Source organism: Triticum dicoccoides, chromosome 7A, assembly GCF_002162155.2.
Source record: "Triticum dicoccoides isolate Atlit2015 ecotype Zavitan chromosome 7A, WEW_v2.0, whole genome shotgun sequence".
NCBI lineage: Eukaryota > Viridiplantae > Streptophyta > Magnoliopsida > Poales > Poaceae > Triticum > Triticum dicoccoides.
In genome coordinates, this window is record NC_041392.1 from 572,168,184 (window position 1) to 572,181,974 (window position 13,791).

General features: G+C 47.5%; 1 protein-coding gene across 1 annotated transcript; it reads right to left on the bottom strand.

Annotated features, from left to right (window-relative positions):
- Positions 1-839: 839 nt before the first annotated feature.
- LOC119330083 lies at positions 840-2,662 on the bottom strand. Its single transcript, XM_037603196.1, has 6 exons — positions 2,352-2,662; positions 2,173-2,257; positions 1,997-2,075; positions 1,735-1,848; positions 1,534-1,646; positions 840-1,385 (listed from the first exon to the last, which is right to left on the bottom strand). The coding sequence occupies exons 1-6, from the start codon at positions 2,543-2,545 to the stop codon at positions 1,158-1,160; spliced, it is 813 nt and encodes a 270-aa protein (XP_037459093.1). The 5' UTR covers positions 2,546-2,662; the 3' UTR covers positions 840-1,157.
- Positions 2,663-13,791: the final 11,129 nt, after the last annotated feature.

Sequence of the window (13,791 nt, forward strand, 5' to 3'; positions counted from 1 at the left end):
GCACCATAGCCGCCATCTGCCGCCCCCGCGTCCGAAGAAGAACGGCCAGCACCAACGAGCACCGGTCAAGCCAATGGAGTCTCGCCGGAAGGGCCGCCGCCCCAGATCCAAAGGGCCACGCTCACCCATCTCCGAAGAGGCGAGCAGCTCGCGCGAAGCCGGCCGCTCCAGCCACCGCAACGAGCACCACTCCGAGGCCCCATCCCAGACCGACCCCCTCCAAGCACTGCAACAGCATGATCCAGATCTGACCGCTCCAAGAGGAAGCAGCCCACCGGACGAGGAGAGGCGGCGAGCAGGTAGGGGGACCAACGCAGGGATGGACGGAGGAGGAGGTGGAAGGGGTCCCGCCGCCGCCGCGGGCCGGCCGGAGGCCGCCGGTGACGGCGACGAGGGGAGGCAGGCGAGGGTGGCTGCGCTCGGGGGAAAACCTAATCGCCCCCGAGTCGCCTGCGCGAGACGACGCGGGGGTACCTCGGGGATAGCTATAGTTAAAATGAGGGGAGACGACGCGGGTGCAACCACTGATGGAGCTCGGAAACCTATGCAAGTGCAGAGAAGAAGGAAGCCATATAGATCTCCATGAATACATTTAGAGCTGCTCAAGTTGGCGAAAAAAGCAATTTGTGTATGGAAATAGACATGAGGAGTGGATCCATTGGTCTGAGTTTTGCGTTGTTTGCATGACATTGCTCTTGCAGATTTGGCTCCGACTCAACTAATAAGGCTTGGGCTCAATTCCTCTATGCTCTTCTCCCTCCGACCCATGCAATTCGGTTGTAATAACACCTTATATTATGGGGCGGAGGGAGTACTATTTAGATCCTGAACTCCCCTCCAAAAAAAGAATTCCTGAACTCCCCTGGCCATGCCTGCACCTTACAAAACAGGTACTATGCTGTTTTTCCTTTCATGTACATTTGTTTGAGAGATAGAATCAGCACATGTCATGCATCCATGTTTCCAGCGAAACGCTCGTGTCCACCTAGTGCGCACTGTCGTACTATCCTTCTTCCTTTAATCGTATCACAACCATTCCCTTTTTACAAGTATATAAACGAGAGAGGAGGGCGCGCACATCGACCAATTGTGGCTCTCCTCTCCTCGTCTTATGAGTACATATTGTGAAGCTGCTGCTCATGTCGTCTTGGTGGTGGTCACTCCTCCGTATCAGAGTCCAGCGGGCAGGAGCCGTCGTCGATGGTGGCCAGCGGGTCGAACATGTGCGAGGTCGGGTCCATGCACCCGCTCACGATGTCCAGCTTGCACCGGTCTCCCCCCTCCTCGTAGAAGCCGCCGATGTCGCAGCTTGTGATGACGATGTTCTCATCCGGGAAGATGGCCCTGTCGCAGGCGCCCTCCATGTTGAGCTCGTCAGCCAGCCCCTGCACCAGCACCACAAAGTTCTTAGTTCTTACCCACTTCCATACCATACATGATGAACACGGAAAGCCCCACTGTGGCAAGGTGATGGCTAGGCATTTTCAACTCTTGACCTTTGTCATGGAGTGTTTGAGAGATATAATTAATTACCTCGTTGAAGAAGCTCAGAGGCTTGTCGAGCCATGGCTTGGGGACCTTGAACTTGAGGGTGTATGCCCCGTCCCATTCATTTCCGTTGGTGAAGGAGAAAACCAGAGACATGGCTGCAGCAGCACAGGACTGCATCAGTAACCATAATAATAATAAGCTAGCTAAAAGGAATTAGGCTAGAAGTGTGTACAGAGTACAGACCATGCTGCGGCACCCGGATCCTGATGGTGTAGATGGGGGGGCAGGCTTTCCCCCTCTCCTGCAGCGTCATCTGCCTCGGCTCGCCGCCGCACATGATCGGCTGGTTAAAGCCCCCTGCATACAGGTTAAACACCTCATCGGTCAGCTACATATATATACCAAGGCACAAGCCAATCAAATTGATCAATTTTGTCCAAGGAACTTCGACAGAAAATGGTGTATATATCAGGATTCAGGAGCGTGTATGGTTTGCTCTGGCTACCGTTAAACGCGATGCCGAACTGCTCGTTGGGTGTCAGCTTGCTCGTCCCTGGGTTGTAGAATATCTTCAGGCCCTCTCCCTGCCACACACACACAAAATTAAAGATAAGACGAAGCTCGGAGATAGAGCTATGTCGATATGTGCATGGATCGATGCAAAGGAGAGTGAATAATTACCGGGGCTGGAGGAAGGCCGTTGGTGGTCTTCCAGTACACCGGCGCCTTCCCCAGCTCGAACTCCGCCCACGTTGGAAGCTTCACCCTAAAGACCAATTCCGGCTCCACGAGTCAATCACACAACAAAATATGCATCATACTCAGCTAGGAGCGCAGAACTGTGGAGATAGCCAGCTTACTCCTTGCTCTGTGGCACGACGGACACGGGCGCCGCGGCGGTGGCAGAGGCGGCCGCGGCCGCGCGGACGACGGCCGAGAACCTCCGGCAGGTGATAACGGCGGCCCGCGCGGGCCGGCTGCGGCGGCGGTGGAAGGCGGTGCTGCTGCCGCCGCCGCCGCCGCACAGGCGGCTGCAAGAAGAGATGGTGGCCATCGTGCGTGCGTGCGTGCCTCCGATGATATCTGCCTAGCTACGTACTTCCTTGCTCAATTCCTTTGGTTTTGCAGGTGTGGAGGACGGCTGAGTTCAAAGATCGGCTAGCTTCTCGCGCTTGCAGGAGTCGCCATATATAGGCGTGGATAGAGGCGAGCGCGCTTGTGTGGTGGGGAGGCGGCGACGACGGCGCGGATGATGCTGCTGGTGGAGGATCGCTGGGCAACTGAGATGGCCCGCTTGATTTTTTGGGGGTTTAGCTATAGGACAAAAGGCAAAAAGATCATAGAGGGGCTTTAGTTTTTCGCCATGGGAAAAATCTTCTCCACATATACTAGTAAAAATATCTTCCTTTCACTCTCCGTCGCTGGATCTTTTCTTGCTCTTGCTTCCTTGCTCGCCGAACCTCATCTTTTTTTGCTCACTGGATTCTTGCGCAATCTGAAAATAGTGAAGATATAGTTTTCTGCAGACAAGAACGAACGAACGGTCATCTTTGAGTATGTGTCAAAGTAAGCGTGGTTTGACAATGTGAGCGCCGCTTGGAATTGGTGTTCACACCATGCTAAGAGCATCTACCCCAGGTGCCCCAAACCTGCCTCAAACGCCGGCGGACGGTTCGGTCAATGATCGGTCACAAAAAACCGACCAGACGGATGCCTCAAACGCGCCACAAACGCTTGGGCTGACCGGCATCCTCATATACATCCCAGATATAGAGAGGATATGAAGGCGCCCGGGCGCGTCCGCCATGTAAGCCTGAGGATGAGGTCCAACACGGAATCGCCCGGAAACCCGACGGTCCGACGGACTTCTCCTCTGGTGGGGGGTGTGAATGTCGCGTGGCACCGTTCCGACTCGCCGTCCGAGGCCAAATCCGGCTATTTAAGCCGGCCGGCGTCCCCCAACCCTAGCCACATCCACCTGCTCCCTCTTCGCGCCGCCAGTCTGAGCCCATCCACTTCTCTCCCACTCTGTTGCTCTTCCCACGTCCTCCGGCTTCACCATGGTTCGGCAAAAGAAGACCACGTGTGCTATGCTCACACCGAAGCGTCGATTCTAGATTGAGCAGGAGATCCGGGTGAGGCGCGCCGCCCGCATCGCTGTGGCGTGCCTCCGGACTCACCGGAGCTGGAGGAGGAGGAAGAGTAGGAGGAGGAAGAAGAATAGGAGGAGGAGGAGGAAGAGGAGCAGCAGCCGGCCCCGATGGAGGTGACGGAACCGGGGGAGAACGAGGTGGAGCAGCCGAAGGAGCTGGTGCTGGCTCCGGGCTTCAACATGGAGGGTGTGAAGAAGGAGTTCGCAGTCACCCAAATGGCCGCGATGGCGGAGCAGCAGGCCATTCTGGACTCCATCCAAGAAGAGGCCTATGTGGAGGCCAACCGGCAGTTCATCCAGCAAGAACTAGCGGCGACCGATGTGTTCTTCAACGAGATGGAAGCAAATATAGAGGTGGAGGCCGACGCGGAGTAGCCGCAGGAGACGGAGCTCCAGTTGTTGCCCATGTACCCGGAGCCGAGCACGGAGATAGTGGACATCTCAGGCGAGGACAATGGTAGTATAGGTTACTTGATCTACGTAATACGTGGATTTTTCTCGTTTGCATGCTTTTGTATGGATCTAAGGTTTGTATTGTGAGGTATCCAGATGCAGAGGAGCAAATTTGAGGTGTGACCGGTCACTGTCTGCAGACACGCCTGAGCGCGCCTGCGGGCGTTTGAGAGGTCGGATATGTTGTCCTCGGTTGTATATGCTCTAAGAGTCAGTGGCACTCCTCCCTCGATCTCGGACGATAATCCTGTGGATTCACCTCTCCTCTGTCTGCCGCTTCAGAGGCCAGTGGTGGGGAGGGTGCCTAGGCTCAGGCTAATAGATAAGTTAGGGTTTAGTACTCACATGAACGGCGCTTCGATCCTTATCAAATTTGTCCGTCAAAACGGATTAGACGGAGCTCCGGCATATATTTCTGTCAGCTGCTCGGGGCAGCGAGATTGTAGTTTCTCATCGTGCGTACACGATGGCAAGAGTGTCAAGTTCTTCAGATCAATTCAAGGGTTCAACAATAATGCGGCTTGAGTTTTCACCATGAGAAAAATCTTCTCCACATACTAGTAAAAATATCTTCCTTTCACTCTTCGTCTCTGGATCTTTTCTTCCTCTTGCTTCTTTGCTGGCCGAACCTCATCTCTTTTTTTTTTTGCTTACTGAACTCTTGCGCAATCTGAAAATCATGAAGAAATGGTTTTCTGGACACAAGAACGAACGAACGGCCATCTTTGAGTACGTGTCAAAGTAAGCGTGGTGTGAGCGCCGCTTGGAATTGGTGGCTCCACCGTCACTTGAGTGATTGTCCACAGCATGCTACTTTTACGTAATTATTAGTGCTCAGTCAGCTAAAACATTTTTACGAGTCTATACCGACTGAAGGTTTTCTTTCCTCTCTTTCGACCACGTAAAATATTCCTCCTTTGATCTTGGCTAACAAGCACATGGATTCACATTTCCTTTGTATGTCACTTCGGAGGCCGGTGGTGGGGAGGGTGCCTAGGCTCGGGCTAATAGATAGGTTATGGTTTTAGTACTCACACGGGAGCCACTCTGATCTTCCTCAAATTTGTTCGTAAGAACGGATTAGGCAGAGCTCCGGCGTATATTCCTGCCACCTCCTTAGGGCGACGAGATTAGAGTTTCTCGTCGTGCGTACTTGATGGCAAGACTGACAAGTTCTTCAGACCAATTCAAGGTTCAACAATGACGACTTTAGCTCTTGGACAGTGGTTCTTAAGGGCACGTGCATGAAAACTTTCTGGTTGTCACCGACAAGGCCAGGCCGGCTTCGGTACGGGAGTGACGGCGTCGGCTCGTCGGCAACTCATTCTACCCGCAGGATTTGTCGTTCGATGGTCCAGGGATCTCAATGTAGTTTTTATTATATTTAGGGTGAACCTTATGTAACAAATTGGAATGATTTCCAAAAAAAGTGTCTACTGACTGCTATTTGGCTTATTTTCTTCCATTTGTGTTATTGTCTGCCTTTTTTAACCATGTGTACTTGGCTCTCTCGAGGATGATATACTACTTGATATTCCTACCTATTCATCTTTAGATGTAAGCCGAGTATCACACTTGGCACGGAGAAGGTCAAGCACAAGAGAAGAAATATGTCATCCAAGAGGGAAGCATGGAACCGGAGAAGGAACCATCAAGAGAAAGGCCAGATTTTGGAAGCATCAACGGGCATCCACGCGAAGTCCAGCAACTGAGAAGCTCTATAAAAATCTCGTGGTCATGGGCCTCTCGACCCTTTCCTCATAGGGTCTTGCCACCAACCTCTGTGGAAACCCCGTGCCCATGGGCCTGCCTGCGAGCAGCTGTTGGAAAATGCCCATGTATTTAGCTCATCACCTGGGCAATGCCCATGTATTCTTTTCTTTGTTTGCCCCTCACTTACCTTTTCATGCCTAGGACTATATATACCTCTCCCCCACCTGAGATATAGGGTTAGTTGAAACAAGAATAGACATTGATAGATCTTAGCTCATCTGCCTCTCATTGTGGGTTTCCTCCTAGTGGAGAAGACTCCAATGGAATAGAAGGCCACCCACCGGGTGAAGACTCCAAGTAGTACAAGGCCACCTATTGGGTGAAGGCTCCATGAGCACAAGACCTGAAGGAAATATGCCCTAGAGGCAATAATAAAGTTGTTATTTATATTTATTATTCATGCTAGAATTGTATTAACCAAAAACTTAGTACATGTGTGAATACATAGACAAACAGAGTGTCCCTAGTATGCCTCTACTTGACTAGCTCGTTAATCAAAGATGGTTAAGTTTCCTAGCCATGGACATGTGTTGTCATTTGATGAACGGGATCACATCATTAGAGAATGATGTGATGGACTAGACCCATCCGTTAGCTTAGCACTATGATCGTTTAGTTTATTGCTATTGCTTTCTTCATGACTTATACATGTTCCTATGACTATGAGATTATGCAACTCCCGAATACCGGAGGAACACTTAGTGTGCTATCAAACGTCACAACGTAACTGGGTGATTATAAAGATGCTCTACAAGTGTCTCTGATGGTGTTTGTTGAGTTGACATAGATCGAGATTAGGATTTGTCACTCCGATTGTCGGAGAGGTATCTCTGGGCCCTCTCGGTAATGCACATCACTATAAGCCTTGCAAGCAATGTGACTAATGAGTTAGTTGCGGGATGATGCATTACAGAACGAGTAAAGATACTTGCCAGTGACGAGATTGAACTAGGTATGATGATACCGACGATCGAATCTCGGGCAAGTTACATACCGATGACAAAGGGAACAACGTATGTTGTTATGCGGTTTGACCGATAAAGATCTTCGTAGAATATGTAGGAACCAATATGATCATCCAGGTTCCACTATTGGTTATTGACCGGAGATGAGTCTCGGTCATGTCTACATAGTTCTCGAACCCGTAGGGTCCGCACGCTTAACGTTCGATGACGATTTGTATTATGAGTTATGTGATTTGATGTACTGAAGATTGTTCAGAGTCCCAGATGATATCACAGACATGACGAGGAGTCTCGAAATGGTCAAGACATAAATATTGATATATTGGACCATGTTATTTGGACACCGGAAGTGTTCCGAATAGTTTCGGATAAAACCGGAGTGCCGGAGGGGTTACCGAAACCCCCCGGGGAAGTAATGGGCCTTAGTGGGATTAGGGGAGAGAGATGGAAGCAGCTAGGAGGTGGTGCCCCCCAAGGGGAGTCCGAATAGCACTAGGGGAGGGGTCGCGGACCCTCTTTCCCTCTCCCTCCCCCTCTCCTTCCTTCTTCTCCTACTTGGACTAGGAAGGGGGGATTCCTACTTGGAGTAGGATTCCCCCCTTGGGCGCGCCCCTTGGGGCCGGCTGGCCTCCTCCTCCCCTCCTTTATATACGGGGGAGGGGGCACCCCATAGACACACAAGTTGATCTTTAGCCGTGTGCAGTGCCCCCCTCCACAGTTTTACACCTCGGTCATATTGTCGTAGTGCTTAGGCGAAGCCCTGCCTCGGTAACTTCATCATCACCATCAACACGCCGTCGTGTTGACAGAACTCACCCTCAGCCTTAGCTGGATCAAGAGTATGAGGGACATCATCGAGCTAAACGTGTGCAGATCGCGAAGGTGTCGTGCGTTTGGTACTTGATCGGTTGGATCGCGAAGACATTCGACTACATCAACCGCGTTACTAAACGCTTCCGCTTTCGGTCTATGAGGGTCCATAGACACACTCTCCCCTCTCGTTGCTATGCATCTCCTAGATAGATCTTGCGTGATCATAGGAATTTTTTGAATACTGCGTTCCCCAATAGTGGCATCCGAGCCAAGTCTATGCGTAGATGTTATATGCACGAGTAGAAAACAAAGAGTTGTGGGCGATAATAGTCATACTGCTTACCAGCATGTCATACTTTGATTCGGCGGTATTGTTGGATGAAGCGGACCAGACCGACATTACATGACCGCGTTCATGAGACTGGTTCTACCGACGTGCTTCGCACACAGGTGGCTAGTGGGTGTTTGTTTCTCCAACTTTAGTTGAATCGAGTGTGACTACGCCCGGTCCTTGTTGAAGGTTAAAACAACACACTTGATGAAAAATCATTGTGGTTTTTGATGCGTAGGTAAGAATAGTTCTTGCTAAGCCCATAACAGCCACGTAAAACTTGCAACAACAAAGTAGAGGATGTCTAACTTGTTTTTGCAGGGCATGTTGCGATGTGATATGGTCAAGACATGATTATATAAATTGTTGTATGAGATGATCATGTTTTGTAACAAAGTTATCGGCAACTGGCTGGAGCCATATGGTTGTCGCTTTATTGTATGAAATGCAATCGCCATGTAATTGCTTTACTTTATCACTAAGCGGTAGCGATAGTCATAGAAGCAATAGTTGGCGAGACGACAACGATGCTACGATGGAGATCAAGGTGTTAAGCCGGTGACGATGGTGATCATGACGGTGCTTTGGAGATGGAGATCAAAGGCACAAGATGATGATGGCCATATCATATCACTTATATTGATTGCATGGGATGTTTATCTTTTATGCATCTTATTTTGCTTAGTACGGCGATAGCATTATAAGATGATCTCTCACTAAATTTCAAGGTATAAGTGTTCTCCCTGAGTATGCACCATTGCTACAGTTCGTCGTGCCGAGACACCACGTGATGATCGGGTGTGATAAGCTCTACGTTCACATACAATGGGTGCAAGCCAGTTTTGCACAAGCAGAATACTCAGGTTAAACTTGAGGAGCCTAGCATATGCAGATATGGCCTTGGAACACTGGGACCGAAAGGTTGAGCGTGAATCATATAGTAGATATGATCAACATAGTGATGTTCACCATTGAAAACTTCTCCATCTCACGTGATGATCGGACATGGTTTAGTTGATATGGATCACGTGATCATTTAGATGACTAGAGGGATGTCCATCTAAGTGGGAGTTCTTAAGTAATTTGATTAATTGAACTTTAATTGATCATGAACTTCGTACCTGATAGTATTTTGCATGTCTATGTTGTTGTAGATAAATGGCCCGTGCTACTGTTCCTTTGAATTTTAATGCATTCCTAGAGAAAGCTAAGTTGAAAGATGATGGTAGCAACTACACAGACTGGGTCCGTAACTTGAGTATTATCCTCATTGTTGCACAAAAGAATTACGTCCTGGAAGCACCACTAGGTGCAAAACCCGCTGCAGGAGCAACACCAGATGTTATGAACGTCTAGCAGAGCAAAGCTGATGACTACTCGATAGTTCAGTGTGCCATGTTTTACGGCTTAGAATCGGGACTTCAACGATGTTTTGAACGTCATGGAGCATATGAGATGTTCCAAGAGTTGAAGTTAATATTTCAAGCAAATGCCTGAATTGGGAGATATGAAGTCTCCAATAAGTTCTATAGTTGCAAGATGGGGGAGAATAGTTCTGTCAGTGAACATATACTCAGAATATCTGGGTACCACAACCACTTGACTCAACTGGGAGTTAATCTTCCTGATGATAGTGTCATTGACAGAGTTCTTCAATCGTTGCCACCAAGCTACAAAAGCTTCGTGATGAACTATAATATGCAAGGGATGGATAAGACAATTTCCGAGCTCTTCACAATGCTAAAGGCTGCGGAGGTAGAAATCAAGAAGGAGCATCAAGTGTTGATGGTCAACAAGACCAGTAGTTTCAAGAAGAACGACAAAGCAAAGAAGGGGAACTTCAAGAAGAATGACAAACAAGTTGCTGCTCAAGTAAAGAAGCCCAAGTCTGGACCTAAGCATGAGACTAAGTGCTTCTACTGCAAAGGGACTGGTCACTGTAAGAGGAACTGCCCCAAGTATTTGGCGGATAAGAAGGATGGCAAAGTGAAAGGTATATTTTATATACATGTTATTGATGTGTACCTTACTAATGCTCGCAGTAGCGCCGGGTATTTGATACTGGTTTTGTTGCTCAAATTTGCAACTCGAAACAGGGGCTATAGATTAAGCGAAGATTGGCTAAGGACGAGGTGACAATGCGCGTGGGAAATGGTTCCAAAGTCGACGTGATCGCGGTCGGCACGCTACCTATACATCTACCTTCGGGATTAGCATTACACCTGAATAATTGTTATTTGGTGCCAGCGTTAAGAATGAACATTATATCTGGATCTTGTTTGATGCGAGACGATTATTCATTTAAATCATAGAATAATGGTTGTTATATTTATATGAGTAATATCTTTTATGGTCATGCACCCTTGATGAGTGGTCTATTTTTATTGAATCTCGATAGTGGTGATACACATATTCATAGTATTGAAACCAAAAGATATAAGTTCAATAATGATAGTGCAACTTATTTGTGGCACTGCCGTCTAGGTCATATTGGTGTAAAGCGCATGAAGAAACTCCACGCTGTTGGGCTTTTGGAATCACTTGATTATGAATCACTTGATACTTGCGAACCATGCCTCATGGGCAAGACGACTAAGACTCCGTTCTCCGGAACAATGGAACGAGCAACAGACTTATTGAAAATAATACATACTGATGTATGCGGTCCGATGAGTGTGGATGCTCGTGGCGGGTATCGTTATTTTCTGACCTTCACGGATGATTTGAGCAGATATGGATATATCTACTTGATGAAACATAAGTCTGAAACATTTGAAAAGTTCAAAGAATTTCATAGTGAAGTGGAAAATCATCATAAAAAGAGAATTAAGTTTCTATGATCTGATCGTGGAGGTGAATATTTGAGTTATGAGTTTGGTCTTCATTTGAAACAATGCGGAATAGTTTCGCAAATCACGCCACCTGGAACACCACAGCGTAATGGTGTGTCCGAACATTGTAACCGCACTTTATTAGATATGGTGCGATCTATGATGTCTCTTACTGATTTACCGCTATCATTTTCAGGTTATGCTTTAGAGACGGATGCATTCACGTTAAATAGGGCACCATCAAAATCCGTTGAGACAACACCATATGAACTGTGGTTTGGCAAGAAACCCAAGTTGTCGTTTCTTAAAGTTTGGGGCTGCGATGCTTATGTGAAAAAGCTTCAACCTAATAAGCTCGAACCCAAATCGGAGAATGTGTCTTCATAGGATACCCAAAGGAAACTGTTGTGTACATCTTCTGTCACAGATCCGAAGGCAAGATATTCATTGCTAAGTATGGATCCTTTCTAGAGAAAGAGTTTCTCTTGAAAAAAGTGAGTGGGAGGAAAGTAGAACTTGATGAGGTAATTGTACCTTCTCCCTTATTGGAAAGTAGTTCATAACATAAATCAGTTCCAGTGATTCCTACACCAATTAGTGAGGAAGTTAATGATGATGATCATGAAACTCCTGACCAAGTTACTACGGAACCTCGTAGGTCAAGCAGAGCAAGATCCACACCAGAGTGGTACGGTAATCCTGTTCTAGAGTTCATGTTACTTGACCATGACGAACCTACGAACTATGAGGAAGCAATGATGAGCCCAGATTCCGCAAAAAGGCTTGAGGCCATGAAATCTGAGACGGGATCCATGTATGAGAACAAAGTATGGACTTTGGTTGACTTGCCCGATGATCGACAAGCCATAGAGAATAAATGGATCTTCAAGAAGATGATTGACTCTGGCGGTAATGTTACTGTCTACAATGCTCAACTTGTTGCGAAAGGTTTTCGACAAGTTCAAGGAGCTGACTATGATGAGACCTTCTCACCCGTAGCAATGCTTAAGTTCGTCCGAATCATGTTAGCAATTGCCGCATTTTATGATTATGAAATTTGGCAAATGTTGGGGAACGCAGTAATTTCAAAAAAAATCCTACGCACACGCAAGATCATGGTGATGCATATCAATTAGAGGGGAAGGGTGTTGTCCACGTACCCTCGTAGACCGTAAGCCGAAGCATTATGACAACACGGTTGATGTAGTCGTACGTCTTCACGGTCGACCGATCCTAGTACCGAAAGTATGGCACCTCCACGATCTGCACACGTTCGGCTCATTGGCGTCCCATGAATTCTCGATCCAGCTGAGTGACGAGGGAGAGCTTCGTCAGCATGACGGCATGATGACAGTGATGATGATGCTACCGTCGCAGGGCTTCACCTAAGCACTACGATGATATGACCGAGGTTGGATTATGGTGGAGGGGGGCACCACACACGACTAAGGGATCAATGATCAACTTGTGTGTCTATGGGGTGCCCCTGGCCACGTATATAAAGGATAGAGGGAGGAGGCCGGCCCTCATAGGGCGTGCCCAAAGTGTGGAGTCCTACTAGGAGTCCCTAGTACTAGTAGGATTCCACCTCCCACATGGAATAGGAAAAAGGGAAGAGAGAAGGAGAAGGAAGGAAGGGGGCGCCCCTTTCCCTAGTCCAATTTGGACCAGTCCATGGGGAAGGGGCGCGGCCACCCTTGAGGCCTTTCTCTCCTTTCCCGTATGGCCCATTAACACCCAATACGAATTCCCGTAACTCTCCGGTACTCCGAAAAATACCTGAATCAATCGGAACCTTTCCGATGTCCAAATATGGCCTTCCAATATATCGATCTTTACGTCTCGACCATTTCGAGACTCTTGTCATGTCCTCGATCTCATCCGGGACTCCGAACAAACTTCGGTCATCAAATCACATAACTCATAATACAAATCGTCACATAACGTTAAGCGTGCGGACCCTACCGGTGCGAGAACTATGTAGACATGACCAAGACTCATCTCCAGTCAATAACCAATAGCGGAAACTGCATGGTCATATTGGTTCCTTCATATTCTACGAAGATCTTTATCGGTCAAACTGCATAACAACATATGCTGTTCCCTTTGTCATCGGTATGTTACTTGCCCGAGGTTCGATCGTAGGTATCTAAATACCTAGTTCAATCTCGTTATTGGCAAGTCTCTTTACTTGTTCCGTAATGCATCATCCCGCAACTAACTCATTAGTCACAATGCTTGCAAGGCTTATGGTGATGTGCATCACCGAGAGGGCCTAGAGATACCTCTCCGATACACAGAGTGACAAATCCTAATCTCGATCTATGCCAACTCAACAAACACCATCGGATACACCTGTAGATCATCTTTGTAATCACCCATTTACGTTGTGACATTTGATAGCACACAAGGTGTTCCTCCGGTATTCGGGAGTTGCATAATCTCATAGTCCGAGGAACATGTATAAGTCATGAAGAAAGCAGTAGCAATGAAACTATAATGATCATAATGCTAAGCTAACAAATGGGTCTTGTCCATCACATCATTCTCCTAATGATGTGATCCCGTTCATCAAATGACAACACATTTCTATGGTTAGGAAACATAACCATCCTTGATAAACGAACTAGTCAAGTAGAGGCATACTACGGACACTTTGTTTTGTCTATGTATTCACACATGTACTAAGTTTTTGGTTAATAAAATTCTAGCATGAATAATAAACATTTATCATTAAATAAGGAAATAAATAATAACTTTATTATTGCCTCTAGGGCATATTTCCTTTAGTCTCCCACTTGCACTAGAGTCAATAATCTAGTTCACACCGCCATGTGATTTAACACCGATAAGTCACATCACCATGTGATTAATACCCATAGTTCACATCGCCATGTGACCAACACTCAAAGGGTTTACTAGAGTCAGTAATCTTAGTTCACATCACCATGTGATTAACACCCAAAGAGTACTAAGGTGTGA

What these genes read in the sequence shown, in the direction of transcription:
- LOC119330083 (XM_037603196.1), bottom strand. Translation starts at nt 2,545, where the DNA reads ATGGCCACCATCTCTTCTTGCAGCCGCCTGTGCGGCGGCGGCGGCGGC. An exon ending in GTCGTGCCACAGAGCAAGGA is followed by an intron (nt 2,258 to 2,351) that starts GTAAGCTGGCTA and finishes ATTGGTCTTTAG; the next exon opens with GGTGAAGCTTCCAACGTGGG. An exon ending in ACGGCCTTCCTCCAGCCCCG is followed by an intron (nt 2,076 to 2,172) that starts GTAATTATTCAC and finishes TGTGTGTGGCAG; the next exon opens with GGAGAGGGCCTGAAGATATT.